This window comes from Anomaloglossus baeobatrachus, chromosome 4 (assembly GCF_048569485.1).
Source record: "Anomaloglossus baeobatrachus isolate aAnoBae1 chromosome 4, aAnoBae1.hap1, whole genome shotgun sequence".
Taxonomy (NCBI): Eukaryota; Metazoa; Chordata; class Amphibia; order Anura; family Aromobatidae; genus Anomaloglossus; species Anomaloglossus baeobatrachus.
Window position 1 is genome coordinate 615,462,078 of NC_134356.1, and position 16,041 is coordinate 615,478,118.

The following is a 16,041-nucleotide window of genomic DNA, read 5'->3' on the forward strand; positions in this document are numbered from 1 at the left end:
TTCAAAATGCTGCCTTTTTGTGGCAGAACTTTGGTCAAAAACTCAGCTTTGCAGTGCAAAACCCAAATGGCAAAAACAATTGACATGTTGCTTCTTTGAAAAGCTGAGTTTTTGACCAAAGTTCTGCCACAAAAAGGCAGCATTTTGAACAACATAGTGTGAACAAGAAACCCAAATTCCCATAGACTTTGCTTGAATAGAAGAACACATCCATTTCGGCATTAAACAGCGCAGAAGAAAAAGCAGCAAAAAAGCAGGTAAAAAGCAGGTAAAAAGCAACGTGCGCACATACCCTCAGTATGGCTGGCAATCCATGTATGTCTAGTAGGTTGGTGCTTCAGGTCAGGAGACTCGCAATGGGGTCGGGAATTGTGACTAAGACTGTAAAATTCAGCCACTCCGTTGTGTGATTAAGGCCAAAATTCCGAAAAAAGGTGCTGCGCACCCACTTATATAATTAATCACATGTATGTAGTTGGAGCTGCAATTTCTCTACAAACCCCCCCTCCCCACCCCACCACATCTACAGGTGATTTTACCTTAAATCACACAAGTGAAACTCTGGCCCAAGGGCCAAATCTTGCCCACAGCCTGGTTTTATTTGGCCCCGATGCCAGACACCTACACCTCTCCTTCCAGAATAAAATTTTCCAGGATGCTGATACATTTGAAAGCAATGATGGAAGAGGCAAGCCGTCCGCTCCCTCCTCCATCATTCAGCATCTGAGGTCTCGGCACAGCGAGAGCAGACCTCACCGTGTCATGCCCCCTGTGCCGAGAAGTGAAGAGCTTCAGTGCACTCGCTGCCGAGACCAGAACAGAGGGGGAAAGAGGAGCATTTTTTTTTTCATTATTGTGGGACTCATACTATATGGAGGGCTACATGGGGCCTATTATTCTATAGGGAGGACTGTGGGGCCCATGACTAGGTTGGCTCATGACTCAGTCCAAGTTTTTTACTTTGGTCTCTAATACCACATCTGTGGCCTCCATGGGCATCAGTGGGCCATCAGTAGTGTGCACTGCCTTTCAACCACTTCACCACCCACCTCCGCCATGAGCTGCTCCATCATCTTCTGTTCTTCATCACCTTGCATGGTCAGCTCTATCTTGTTGTCTTGAACACCGTTTTCTGATGACTCTTCTGTACAGCTAGGTTTTTCAGATTCCACATTACTGCTTGGCTGAAGTACAATCTCTGCCTCATCCACGGGGGGCACCGCTCTACTCTTGGGCTCCTCATGATGCTCCATCACAATAGCAGCCTGCTCTTCAACCTTCACATTAATTTCTTTGTCAACCTGAACCATCTCTGCCTGCTCTTGACCTACTACAGGTATAGTTGCCTGCTCTGTAGGTTCCGCTGGCATCCCTACTTTCTCCTGTGTCTCAGCTGACATCTCTGCCTCCTCAGGAGCCTCCCCATTCCTCCCATTTTCTTCATGAGCTTCTGCTCTCATTTCTGCCTCCTCCTGACCCATCACTGTTATTTTTTCCTGCGCCTGACCCACCAATGGCATGGTTACCTCTTCCCTAAGCTCTGCTGACATCTCTGCCTCCTCATGAGCCACCTCCTTCCTCCCATTTGCTTCTGCTCTCATTTCTGCCTCTTCCTGAGCCTGACCCACCAATGGCATGGTTACCTCTTCCCTAGGCTCTGCTGGCATCTCTGCCTCCTCATGAGCCAGCTCCGCATTCCTCCCATTTGCTTCTGCTCTTATTTCTGCCTCCTCCTGACCCATTACTGTTACTTCTTCCTGAGCCTGACCCACCAATGGCATGGTTACCTCTTCCCTAGGCTCTGCTGACATCTCTGCCGCCTCATGAGCCTCCGCATTCCTCCCATTTGCTTCATGAGCTTCTGCTCTCATTTCTGCCTCCTCCTGACCCATCACTGTTACCTCTTCCTGCGCCTGACCCACCAATGGCATAGTTACCTCTTCCCTAGGCTCTGCTGGCATCTCTGCCTCCTCATGAGATACCTCCTTCCTCCCATTTGCTTCATGAGCATCTGCTCTCATTTCTGTGTCCCCCTGAACCATCACTGTTATCTCTGCCTGCGCCTGACCCACCAGTGGTACAGTTACCTGCTCCCGAGCCTCCGCTGGAGCCACCTCCTTCCTCCCGTTTTCGTCATGTCCCTCTGCTTTCACCTCCAAATCCTCCTGTTCCACCACTTTCATCTCCTGTAGATCCTTAGGCACTGAACTTCTTATCTCTGTCTCCTCCGGTCCACTTTCTGATCTCTCAGCTCCTTTCTTCTCAGATACCACTTTGTCATCTACAGATTTGGCCGACAACCCACCAGCCCGTTCCTCCTCCACATAATCTTGTCGCAAATCTAGGTCAGGTTGTCCTGCAGCGTCTGCTGCTGCCGCTACCTGACCAGGTCTTCTTTCCTCGTCTTTCTTTTCATGATGTTCCTGGCATATTACCAAGATATCTCGTATAGCGCGTTCACTGTCCTCCAGCTTTCCTGAGATCTCCTCTCCCTCACACTGAACCTCTTGTCCCTCGGGCATTTCTTCCCTGCTTGGTGTCATCTCTGCCCCTGGCACTTTTTTGCTCTGCAGCAGTTCGCCATTACCATTATCCAGACAGAGCCCCTCATCTGGTGCACTCATCTGCCCCTCGTCCTTTACCTGAACCCTCCAACGTCCCCCTCTGCCCCTCCATCCATGCTTTCCTCTGGCTGCATAAGGTTCTCTGTCTGGTCTCCTATCCTTGCGCTGTCGCCAGTTTTGCCTTCCCCTACCCGACTCCCATTTTCCTTTTGGGGAGTGCGAACTCCAAAAACGTCCATGATTGTCATCACGAGGTCTGGTTCTGGTTTCTCCCTCCTCTTGAGGTATCCTGCAGAAACAAAGTATACACCTTATACACAGGCGCCGTGCTAACCTACCAGTGTTTTTTACACACAAGCCCAGAATATGTCCGCAGCAATGGGTCCAGAATATATAACGCTGCCAACCCTGGTAGAATTTACATAATGTATACTGTATAGAAAGTCCCACAATAATGAGGAAAAATAGTGCTACAACAAGGCAGCATGCATTTCATTTACAGCAAACACCACTCCTTGATGCCATTTATGTTTTGCTTTTACACTTTCGTATTCTCCTAAAATGTTTCGATGTTGTTGCTAACTACCATATAAGGTTTTTAAAAAAAATCCACAAAAAAAAAAAAAACACACCACAACCACCACCCCCACAACCAGCATCCACCCACCCCAACCAACACCCACCCACCCACCACAACCACCACCCACCACCACCACCCTCCTCCTCCTTTTTAACCATAGTTGTTTGTCTGCACCATTTGCAAATAAGTCGGTCCTGTGAATGGCGGTTTTGGCAGCCAAGGGTATAGTCAAGTGTTTATCACACTCACAGACATCAGATAAAACTGCAAATCACAACCATAAAAACTTTATCCGCAACATCTCAGGTTTTGCCAATATGAAGCTGATCTAGGCGAAACTTGGAGTTGGGAGGATGAGGTTTTTTTATGGTTGTGATCTGCAGAGTTTTATCTACTATTTGTTTATAACAAAACAGCTTAAATATACCCCCTGGCTACCCAAGACGCCCCACTTGTCATCTTCCTTTGGACAGAGGCCATGGTGCCTGTATAAACAGAGGAGGCCATGCCGTAAGAGAGGAACATTGATTAGGACAACCCATTACTCTAGGAAAGAAGAGTCAACTTTTCAACTCAATCAAGCCTGTCAAGTGAAATGAGTAATATTACTGGTAGAATTTACTTTTCAAAAGGGTATTGTCATTTTAGACATTTATGGCATAGCTGCAGGACCCATACTTCTATTATTGGTACAGCCACTGCAGGGACCTAAGGAAAGAGTGTCCCCCAGAAACACAATGAGACGAGAGTTGGCCCTAGAAAGTCAGGGAACTGTAGCAAATCTTTGCCATCTCACCTGATACTGGAGTGACAGATGACCGTACGGCGCTGCCAGCCTTCACCTACCGAGAAGCTAGCTAGTGTACCATAAGGCTCTGTAAGCCGGTGGATCAGAAATCGGAGGCGGCTAGAGACTGGAGGGAACAACAGGACTCTGCAAAACAAACAAAACAATGGAAATATATAACTGGTAATCATAGTGGAACATTCACCCCAAATAATCTGGAAAAGTTATTCTGCTCAAACCCAACCTAATACAGACAACAGGGGACCAGTATTAAAATGACAGAGCTGTATATGGCCATATTGCTACAATCATAGTTCCAATAAGAAACCTTAGACATTTGCTCATCTTTCAGAAATATAGAAAAACTAACTTTCCTTTTCCGCTCAGTCTTGCCACTGGGGCGGGTGACACAGGCTGGGCTTCACTGGAGGACCAAGATGGCAGTGACCAGGGGTCCTTTAGTAAGCTCCTGGCTGCCATAGGCTATCATGTCACTTAGGTGCTGATATCTTCAACAGACCCCTGGCTTCTATAGCGGTGGTCTGAGGAGTACGTGGAACGATGCGCCTCCCCGGTCCTCTGAAGTTGTAAGAGATTGTCAAATGGCATTGAAGAGGTTAACAGCAGTGGATGGAGCTTAGCTCCACACTCTGCTATTAGAGGCAAATCCCAGCAGTGATGCACGCTCAGCTCCTCCGCCTGCATCATGAAGGAGACCTAATGTAGCAGGACATGTGTCGGGAAAAGGGGGGCTAAAGCACAGCGTCATCATTAGGCCTCTGTGGGTTACAGTTTGTAGTACCTAATTGTTGTCACCAGGGGGAGATCGAATACTGCAAATATAGTGACTGGGAAACTAAGAAGAGTGTCCAGTGTTATGATTCAGTGACCGAGGAGGATCAGAAAAAGGACAAAAACTAGGAAACTCAGAATGTACCAGAGTGGTTGGAATCTCAGCGAACTGCAGACCTGCCACAAACACACAACTAGAAGTAGCCGTGGGACATGCCTACGATGACCTGGTCGCCTCGACACAGCCGGAGAACTAATTATTCCTACAGAGAGAAATACAGGAAAGGCTAATCTGCCTCAGAGCAGTCCCCAAAGATATAGATAACCCCCCACATATAAAGATTATGGTGATGTAGGAAAACACAATACACAGGTAGAAAACAGTTTCAGCAAAGATGAGGCCCAAACTACCTAAATAGGAAAGGACAGAAAAGAGCACTGTCTGCAGCCACGCAATACCCTAGAAAAAAACCAACACGCCTGATATGGAAAAATACTGAGCCCACACAGACTCTCCCCCACTATATCAGTACTCTCGTGTTATTGGGATCCAAACAATAATATAGTGGAGGGACTGAAATTAGTACCAAGCATGACAAAACAAAATACATAGATTATGGAGCAAGGTACACAGACATTCGCAGCAGAGAATGATCAAACTCCACACAGGCAAAATAGGAATAAGCCTTAGTACCTAAACAGAAAAACAACCAAAAAGGTGGAAACCACCAGCAGAGGTACAAGGACCAAACTTATCTGAAAGGAGTTCTGGTAGACACAGAAGGGCTGGCTTCAGAATATCCATAGCACCCAGGAGACAACATTGAGAACCGTCCAGGAACAAGAGAACACTACTCAGTTATATAGGCCCAGTCAGAAGAACCTGATTGCCAATCATCCCCAGCTGTTTGGTTTCTATTCAGCAAGCAAGCTTCATTACCAGCACTGACCACAAGAAGGAGCCCCAAACTGGAACCTAGTCCAAATGTATTCACAACCCAATACTGCAGAGAAGTCCACAACAGACATGAGCCATGACGGAGAGCCCATAAAGGGGTATTTCCACAATATCAAAGAGCAGTGGCTTAAAACCTTAAAATAAACTTGTCTAATGTAATCATTTGCCAAAAATCACTCACTGCTTCAGCAATCTCCCCCAACAATATACATTTTAGAGTTGGCTCATATACATCTTCTCGACCGGTCGCACATGCTCAGTAGCTACCGGCTATTCTTCTATAGTTGGGTGTCTTCATACTATGCAGTGAGACTACTCTGCGATTGCAGCCTCCTCCCTGATAGGGTGGACACGGGCGCCGTGTACCGGGTCATGTCAAAGAAGGAACGTCTCCTCATCTCGATCTTCACTGCTCGGCTCTGGGATGGATGTAGAACTTCATTCTCTATAAAAGCGTGAACATTTGTCCATATTGATTATAATGGACACCTTGTGCCTATAGATAAAATATATACACAACTGGGCCTTCATGTATACTGTCTGATGGGTTTGTCTTTTCCCCGGACCTTGGGGCCATTTCTGTATCAGTGCAGAGGCCAAAGAAGGATCATCAGTTACTGTTGGGTCAATCCATCCCTGTGAGCCTAAAGGCCATAGTCACGAGCCGCACATTTGCGGCTATATTAAAGCGGCAGCCTTATGTTCCATTGTAGGTTCATTTTATTTACTGACATGAACGTGGAAAGCAATTAGTATTAAAGCTGCATGAACATTAAGTCCCATCATAGCCGAGTAGATGCACACGGAGGTCCAATCATAGCCTTCAGGCTACTATAAGGGCCACGTGTCTCTGGAGCCTCCATGGACGGGTTTTTATTTATTTTTGTCTTACTACAGACCTGTATGAGGACCAGATTAATACTCAGTTATAAGCTTCAATTAGGGTTTGAGTTTTTGGGCAGCAAAGGGCCCATATATTGTTCTTGCACAGGGGCCCTTTTCGGTCTGTGTCCGCCAATAGACAAGTGCTATCTGATGTTTTACTCCTAGTACTCAGCCTAATGTTATACTATGGGCAATACTGATCAGTGCGTTTTTTTTTTATGCAGATTCAGAGTGAGGAGAAGAAAAAAAAAAAAAAATTAAAAATCGCTGCATGCTGTGAGTGGCAGCGTATACCTGACAGAGTATCCCTATTAAAGTCTATGGGTGTTTGTAAAACATCAGACTGCACTCAGATGACATCTGAGTGCAGTCCGATTTATGCAGACACAGACAATGGAGAAGACTGAGAAATTACTTTTTCCCATCTTCTCCACACCAGAGATACGATTCTTGCATGTGAGATGATCAGATGACAGTGAATGACGCTCAGTCACGCTCCCAGCAGAGTCTGAACAGAGCGTCATTAGCATATCGCATCAGATTCCCTCATGTGACCCCGGCCCTTTGAAGACAATCCCATGTAGAGAAAATGCAGCAAATTTTCTTAACAGAAAAGTAAAAAATAAAAGCTTAAATTGTCCAGCAATGTTTATGGTCTATAAATGGCGTGCACACAGATGGGGATGACTAGGTGCAAGTGAATAGGTCAAAAAAAGACCAGATCCAACTTACAGAAAAGCACGGGAGCGCCTCCTTCCACCAGCATACAGGATATATTCTTATATAGGTCTATCGCTTCGACTAAAATTCCTAACATAGGCATGTTCGCATTACTTACATTGCACACTAAATATCCCTTTCCCAGGACCACTTGTGACAGCGACCCTGTGATCAAAGCCCTTAGGGCCGAAACGTCAGATGGACGTTTTTGCTCACAATTGCACAAATATTGCATTTGAAGAGATTTTTGCTGAAAATGTGAGTATGCAATGATTTTCTGTAACTTATATTTGACATCTGCAGCAGGTCAATTAATTCTGCAGCACGAAGGGTGGATTTCAACAGCGCAATGCACAGAAGCTGACCATCGTTTGTGCCGGCGGCGTATCTGGACCACTGGTCCGTGCCGTACACTCCCTGATGCTGCTCGCAGAGGTCAGCTTCCACAGCAGCATCGGAGGAGCGTATGAGACCGACGCTAGGCAGATCCAGACACAGCGGTGCTTACAAACAGGAGCTCCTTTGCTAGGAAACTGGCCAGCAAACTAGAGAAGGAGCTTAAAGTGTAACTTTAGAAATCCCTTTGTTCTTCAGAACATTGTAGTTTTACATCTTCTTAATCCACAAAGTGGCTTTTTTTAATTTTCAATTCAAACCCCTTAGGCTATGTTCACATTTCCATTGTTTTGCTTCCATCACAATCCGTCGCCTTGAGGAATTCCAGTATCCCAGAAAATATTTTGCAGGAATCCGTTTTTCCCCATAGACTTCTATTAGCGACGGATTGTGACTGATGGCCCTGCATTGCATCTGCCGCGTGACGGATCAGTCGCTTAGTGACTGAGCATCAGGCGGGAGCAACGCTGAAAGTAAGGCCCCTTTCACATTGCGTTTTACCTTCCACTCACAGGTCCCATCGGCGCATCCGTCCGAACCGCCCCTCCCCCACTCTGGCAAGCGTGTTCCAGACGCATGCGCCCGGCAGGGACATTCACTGCTATGGAGCGCACTGCGTTAGCGTGTGCTCTGTTTTGTGCCATTTTGTGCACATATACGTTTCTGCAGACGGACATCCGAACGTAGTCCACCTACGTTCGGGTGTCCGTCCGCAGAAACGTATATGTGCAAAAAATGGCACAAAACAGAGCACACGCTAACGCAGTGCGCTCCATAGCAGTGAATGGCCCTGTCGGGCGCACGCGTCCAGAGCACGCTTTGCAGAGTGGGGGAGGGGCGGTTCGGACGGATGCTACGACGGGACCTGTGAGCGGAAGGTAAAACGCAATGTGAAAGGGGCCTAACGTTTTTTTGGAGTGGCAAAAAAAAAAAAACACAAAAAAAAAAAAAAAAAACGGACTCCGCAGGTGTCCGTCTCCATACGTCACAAGCTATAATGGGAGTCTATAGTGCTGGATTCAGTCATACTCTACTGAGCATGCCCAGCATGTTTGGCACACCGACTGATATGTCAAAAAAAATGGATGAACAACGGATGTAATTGACACGACGGATCAGTTTTTTTTCACAGGATGCCTGTGAACGGACTCCTGTGAAATAACATCCATTGCGGCCGTTGACATCTCAAAAACGACGGATCTGTCATTGCGTCGCAACGACGGACGCAAAACAACGGAAATGTGAACACAGCCTTAGGCTGTTTTCACACTTCAGTCTATTTCCATCAGTCACAATCAGTCGCCTTGAGGAAATACGGTATCCTATACATTTTTATGCAGGATTCAGTTTTTTCCCCATAGACTTGTATTAATGACAGATTGCGATTAATGGCCTTGCGTTGCATCCGTTGCGCGACTGATTAGTTGTGGAGTGACTGACCGTCGGGCAGAAGCAACGCAGAATGTAATGTTTCTCTGTGTGCGTCCAAAAAACGTGCAGCGACGGATCCATTGGCATCCGGCGTGTGTTGTAATGGAAGCCTGTGTGCGCCGGATCCGTCAAATGACTCTCTGGGATGGCTTCATATAGTTTTTGAACTGCAAATAACATTTGGCAGGAAAAAAAAACAACGGATCTGTTTTTTTGTTTTTTTCAGGATCCGTCGCATCAGTTTCACCATTCTCTGCCACGGATCAGTCACAAAACTGATTGTGACTGATGGAAAAAATTGAAGTGTGAAAGTAGCCCTAAACTAGGCTCCCGTGAAATCTGCTGCCTGGAGCCGAAAGAAATGGCCAACCAGCACACCTGTGTGTTTTTGGGCAACGACAGAAAGCCATAAGGCCATGTGCGCACATGTGCGTATTTCATGCAGTTACGCTGCGATCTGCACTGCAGCGTAACTGCATGCGTCCTGCGGCCCCTGCATAATCTATGAAGATTGTGCAGGAGCCGTGCGCTTGTGGCGTATTAGAGCGCAGCGCTTCGGCTGCTGCCCGAAGCGCACGTTCTAAGAAGTGACATGTCACGTATTCCGTGCGCTCTGCGTGCAGCCCCTGCTCTGTCTATGGGAGGGGCTGCACTCAAAGCGCATGAAATCGGCTTTTTTTTTTTCATTACGGACTCTTTCTGCAGCGATTTGAAGCGCACGTGTGCTGTTCAAATTGCTGCAGAAATTTCTGCAGGGACAAACGCTATGTGCGCACATAGCCTAAAGGTGCTTTACACGCTGCGACATCGCTAGCGATCTCGTTAGCGATGTAACACGCCAGATCGCACATGTGACCGGCGTTACAAAAATGACCTATGTGCGATCTCGGCAAATCTTATCTGCGATCTGGCGTGTCACATCGCTAACGAGATCGCTAGCAATGTTGCAGCTCGTAAAGCACCCTATAGAGTCTCTCCTCCAAGAGAATCAGGCTTTATCATGCACATTACTGTGCACAGAATTTGATCAGTGTCAGCATAGTGTGAGGAGGAGAAGATGGAGAGCAAAATGTTCTCCGTTCGGCCAGTTTGCAGAAATCGGACTGCACTCGGATGTCATCTGAGTTCAGTCTGCTGAGTCCCATGACTTGCACTGCCAAGCGTGATCGGACTATTGCATCAAACTGGGACATTGACAGTATCTGTCCATGGAAAAAAATTGCTCCGAGAAAAGAAAAAAGAAGGGAATTTTGTTACTTACCGTAAATTCCTTTTCTTCTAGCTCCTATTGGGAGACCCAGACGATTGGGACGATTGGGTGTATAGCACTGCCTCCGGAGGCCACACAAAGCAATTACACTAAAAAGTGTAAGGCCCCTCCCCTTCTGGCTATACACCCCCAGTGGGATCACTGGCTCACCAGTTTTAGTGCAAAAGCAAGAAGGAGGAAAGCCAATAACTGGTTTAAACAAATTCACTCCGAAGTAACGTCGGAGAACTGAAAACCGTTCAATATGAACAACATGTGTACCCGAAAAAACCCAAAAATCCCGAAGGACAACAGGGCGGGTGCTGGGTCTCCCAATAGGAGCTAGAAGAAAAGGAATTTACGGTAAGTAACAAAATTCCCTTCTTCTTCGGCGCTCCATTGGGAGACCCAGACGATTGGGACGTCCAAAAGCTGTCCCTGGGTGGGTAAAGAATACCTCATGTTAGAGCTGCAAGACAGCCCTCCCCTATAGGGAGGCAACTGCCGCCTGCAGGACTCTTCTACCTAGGCTGGCGTCCGCCGAAGCATAGGTATGCACCTGATAATGTTTGGTGAAAGTGTGCAGACTCGACCAGGTAGCTGCCTGGCACACCTGTTGAGCCGTAGCCTGGTGTCGCAATGCCCAGGACGCACCCACGGCTCTGGTAGAATGGGCCTTCAGCCCTGATGGAACCGGAAGCCCAGCAGAACGGTAGGCTTCAAGAATTGGTTCTTTGATCCATCGAGCCAGGGTGGCCTTAGAAGCCTGCGACCCTTTGCGCTTACCAGCGACAAGGACAAAGAGTGCATCCGAACGGCGCAAGGGCGCCGTGCGGGAAATGTAGATTCTGAGTGCTCTCACCAGATCCAACAAATGTAAATCCTTCTCATACCGATGAACTGCATGAGGACAAAACGAAGGCAAAGAGATATCCTGATTAAGATGAAAAGAGGATACCACCTTCGGGAGAAACTCCTGAATGGGGCGCAGCACTACCTTGTCCTGGTGGAAGACCAGGAAGGGAGCCTTGGATGGTAGCGCTGCCAGCTCAGACACTCTCCGAAGAGATGTGATCGCTACCAGAAAAACCACTTTCTGTGATAGTCTAGAAAGTGAAACCTCCCTCAGAGGCTCGAAGGGCGGCTTCTGGAGGGCAACTAGTACCCTGTTCAGATCCCATGGATCTAACGGCCGCTTGTACGGGGGTACGATATGGCAAACCCCCTGTAGGAACGTGCGCACCTTAGGAAGGCGTGCCAAACGCCTCTGAAAAAAGACGGATAGCGCCGAGACCTGACCTTTAAGGGAGCCGAGCGACAAACCTTTTTCTAACCCAGATTGCAGGAAAGAAAGAAAGGTAGGCAATGCAAATGGCCAGGGGGACACTCCCTGAGCAGAGCACCAGGATAAGAATATCCTCCACGTTCTGTGGTAGATCTTAGCGGACGTGGGCTTCCTAGCCTGTCTCATGGTGGCAACGACCCCTTGGGATAATCCTGAAGACGCTAGGATCCAGGACTCAATGGCCACACAGTCAGGTTCAGGGCCGCAGAATTCCGATGGAAAAACGGCCCTTGGGACAGTAAGTCTGGTCGGTCTGGTAGTGCCCACGGTTGGCCGACCGTGAGCTGCCACAGATCCGGATACCACGCCCTCCTCGGACAGTCTGGGGCGACGAGTATGACGCGGCTGCAATCGGATCTGATCTTGCGTAGCACTCTGGGCAAGAGTGCCAGAGGTGGAAACACATAAGGGAGCCGGAACTGCGACCAATCTTGCACTAGGGCGTCTGCCGCCAGCGCTCTTTGATCGCGAGACCGTGCCATGAAGGTTGGGACCTTGTTGTTGTGCCGGGACGCCATGAGGTCGACGTCCGGCCTTCCCCATCGGCGACAGATTTCCTGAAACACGTCTGGGTGAAGGGACCATTCCCCTGCGTCCATGCCCTGGCGACTGAGGAAGTCTGCTTCCCAGTTTTCTACGCCGGGGATGTGAACTGCGGATATGGTGGAGGCCGTGGCTTCCACCCACATCAGAATCCGCCGGACTTCCTGGAAGGCTTGCCGACTGCGTGTCCCCCCTTGGTGGTTGATGTATGCCACCGCTGTGGAGTTGTCCGACTGAATTCGGATCTGCCTTCCTTCCAGCCACTGCTGGAAGGCTAGTAGGGCAAGATACACTGCTCTGATTTCCAGAACATTGATCTGAAGGGTGGACTCCTGCTGAGTCCACGTACCCTGAGCCCTGTGGTGGAGAAAAACTGCTCCCCACCCTGACAGACTCGCGTCTGTCGTGACCACCGCCCAAGACGGTGGTAGGAAGGATCTTCCCTGTGATAATGAGGTGGGAAGAAGCCACCACTGCAGAGAGTCCTTGGCCGTCTGGGAAAGGGAGACTTTCCTGTCCAGGGATTTTGACTTCCCGTCCCATTGGCGGAGAATGTCCCATTGAAGTGGGCGCAGATGAAACTGCGCAAACGGAACCGCCTCCATTGCCGCCACCATCTTCCCGAGGAAGTGCATGAGGCGTCTTAAGGAGTGCGACTGACTTTGAAGGAGAGCCTGCACCCCAGTCTGTAGAGACCGCTGCTTGTCCAGCGGAAGCTTCACTATCGCTGAGAGAGTATGAAACTCCATGCCAAGATACGTTAGTGATTGGGTCGGTGACAGATTTGACTTTGAGAAGTTGATGATCCACCCGAACGTCTGGAGAGTCTCCAGTGCAACAGTCAAGCTGAGTTGGCATGCCTCTTGAGAGGGTGCCTTGACCAGTAGATCGTCCAAGTAAGGGATCACAGAGTGTCCCTGAGAGTGCAAGACTGCTACCACTGCCGCCATGATCTTGGTGAACACCCGTGGGGCTGTCGCCAGACCAAATGGCAGAGCTACGAACTGAAGATGGTCGTCTCCTATCACGAAGCGTAGAAAGCGTTGGTGCTCTGTAGCAATCGGCACGTGGAGATAAGCATCCTTGATGTCTATTGATGCTAGGAAATCTCCTTGAGACATTGAGGCAATGACTGAGCGGAGGGATTCCATCCGGAACCGCCTGGCGTTCACATGCTTGTTGAGCAGTTTTAGGTCCAGAACAGGACGGAATGAGCCGTCCTTTTTTGGCACCACAAAGAGATTGGAGTAAAAACCTTGACCTCGTTCCTGAAGAGGAACAGGGACCACCACTCCTTCTGCTCTTAGAGAATTCACCGCCTGCAGAAGGGCATCTGCTCGGTCGGGATGTGGGGAAGTTCTGAAGAACCGAGGCGGAGGACGAGAACTGAACTCTATCCTGTACCCGTGAGACAAAATGTCTGTTACCCACCGGTCTTTGACCTGTGGCAGCCAAATGTCGCAAAAGCGGGAGAGCCTGCCACCGACCGAGGATGCGGAGGGAGGCGGCCGAAAGTCATGAGGCAGCCGCCTTGGAAGCGGTACCTCCGGTTGCTTTCTTGGGGCGTGAGTGAGCCCGCCAGGAATCAGAGCTCCTTTGCTCTTTCTGAGTCCCTTTGGACGAGGAGAATTGGGGCTTGCCCGAGCCTCGAAAGGACCGAAACTTTGACTGCCACTTCCTCTGTGGAGGTTTGCTTGATCTGGGCTGGGGTAAGGAGGAGTCCTTACGTTTGGACTGTTTAATGATTTCCGCCAATTGCTCACCAAACAGTCTGTCTCCAGATAATGGCAAGCTGGTTAAACATTTTTTAGAAGCAGAATCTGCTTTCCATTCCTTTAACCACAAGGCTCTGCGCAAAACTACAGAGTTGGCGGATGCCATTGAGGTACGGCTCGTAGAGTCCAGTACCGCATTGATAGCGTAGGTCGCAAACGCAGACATTTGCGTAGTTAGGGACGCCACTTGCGGCACTGCTGGACGTATGAGAGAGTCCACCTGTGCCAGACCAGCTGAAATAGCTTGGAGCGCCCACACGGCCGCGAATGCTGGAGCAAACGACGCGCCAATAGCTTCATAGACAGATTTCAACCAAAGGTCCATCTGTCTGTCATTGGCATCTTTAAGTGAAGCCCCATCCTCCACTGCAACTATGGATCTAGCTGCAAGCCTGGATATTGGAGGGTCCACTTTTGGACACTGGGTCCAGCGTTTGACCACGTCAGGGGGAAAAGGATAACGGGTATCCTTAAGGCGTTTAGAAAAACGCTTGTCCGGATAAGTATTGTGTTTCTGGATGGATTCTCTGACGTCAGAGTGGTCCAGAAAAGTACTCAATTTACGCTTGGGATACAGGAAATGGAATTTCTCCTGCTGTGCAGCTGCCTCCTCTGCAGAAGGGGCTGGGGGAGAAATATCCAACAGCCTATTGATGGCCGCTATAAGGTCATTTACCATGGCGTCACCATCTGGCGTATCCAAATTGAGTGCGGCGTCAGGACAAGACTCCTGATCACCCACCTCTGAGCCATCATATAGAGACCCTTCTCGCTGAGACCCTGATCCGCGTGATGACGTGGAGGGTCTCTCCCAGCGAGCTCGCTTAGGCGGACTGGGACTGTCATCGGAGTCAGAGCCCTCAGCCTGTGATGCCTGGGACCCCCTTGAATTACGGATTAATTCCAGCTGAGGGGGGCCGGGGAACATAGACACAGCGGTGTCCATGGTCTGAGCAACTGGCCTGGACTGCAAGGTCTCCAGGATTTTTGTCATAGTCACAGACATTTTATCAGCAAAGACTGCAAATTCTGTCCCCGTCACCGGGGTAGGGTTCACAGGCGTCTCTGCCTGGGCTACCACCACAATAGGCTCTGGCTGACGAAGTGCCACTGGGACTGAACATTGCACACAATGAGAGTCGTTGGAGCCTGCTGGTAGATTAGCCCCACATGCTGTACAAGCAGTGTATACAGCCCGTGCCTTGGCACCCTTGCGTTTTGCGGATGACATGCTGTTGTCTCCTCAAAGCAATATAGGGGTATACAGCCAAGAAGCGACCTTACAGTGCAGTACACAAATATAACACTGTGGCACTAGTGGGGCCGCACGTATGTGCTGCTTACCGCCCGCTTAGCGCGGGTGTGTGGTCGCCAGAAACCCCTAGCCTGGGTCCCTCAGAGCCTGCGTCCGTTCTCCAGCCAGACTGCATGTGTATAATGGCTGCCGGCGTCCTGGGGAGCTGCAAGCCTGGGGGCGGGCCTAGGGCGTGCACAGAGAAAAAGCGCGAAGCCTGTGTCCTACTGTGCTCAGTGAGAGGGCTGGAGCATGTAAATCGTGCTCCAGCCCTCGGCGCTGCCGATTGAACAACGTCTCTCCCCTACCCTGATTGACAGGGTGGGGGGCGTTAACGAAGCGGAGCTAGGCCGCAGAAAACCGGGGACTAAAGTTAGAAGCGCCGCCGCCGTAAAAGCGCGGTCGGCGCGTCCCCGGCGCACTACAAGTCGCAGCTGCGCCGCCGCTCCAGGGGCGGTCGGCGCGGCGATCCACACACATAAAGTCCCCCAGTAATCTGCGGGGACTATAAGCCCAGCGCACAGCGCTACAGTCCCCGGCGCACTAGCACACCCAGCAAGCCTGGGGTGTGCGTGGCCTGCCATACGGGGACACAGTACCTGAAAGTTGCAGGGCCTTGTCCCTGAACGGCACTCCCGCTCCACATCCAGCAGGTTCTATGGGTCTGTGGATGGAGCCCGGCCTCAGGGCTTGGTGGCCGGTAAGATCCCACTTCCTCAGAG

General features: G+C 49.6%; 1 protein-coding gene across 1 annotated transcript in view; it reads right to left on the bottom strand.

Annotated features, from left to right (window-relative positions):
• Positions 1 to 16,041, bottom strand: part of LOC142302706 (uncharacterized) — a 76,958-nt gene that overhangs the window by 43,244 nt on the left and 17,673 nt on the right. The window contains exons 3-4 of the mRNA XM_075343823.1: positions 3,941 to 4,078; positions 1,050 to 2,853 (exon numbers count right to left, since the gene is read on the bottom strand). Coding sequence (XP_075199938.1) covers positions 1,050 to 2,853; positions 3,941 to 4,078 — 1,942 coding nt within the window. The remainder of the gene's footprint in view (positions 1 to 1,049; positions 2,854 to 3,940; positions 4,079 to 16,041) is intronic.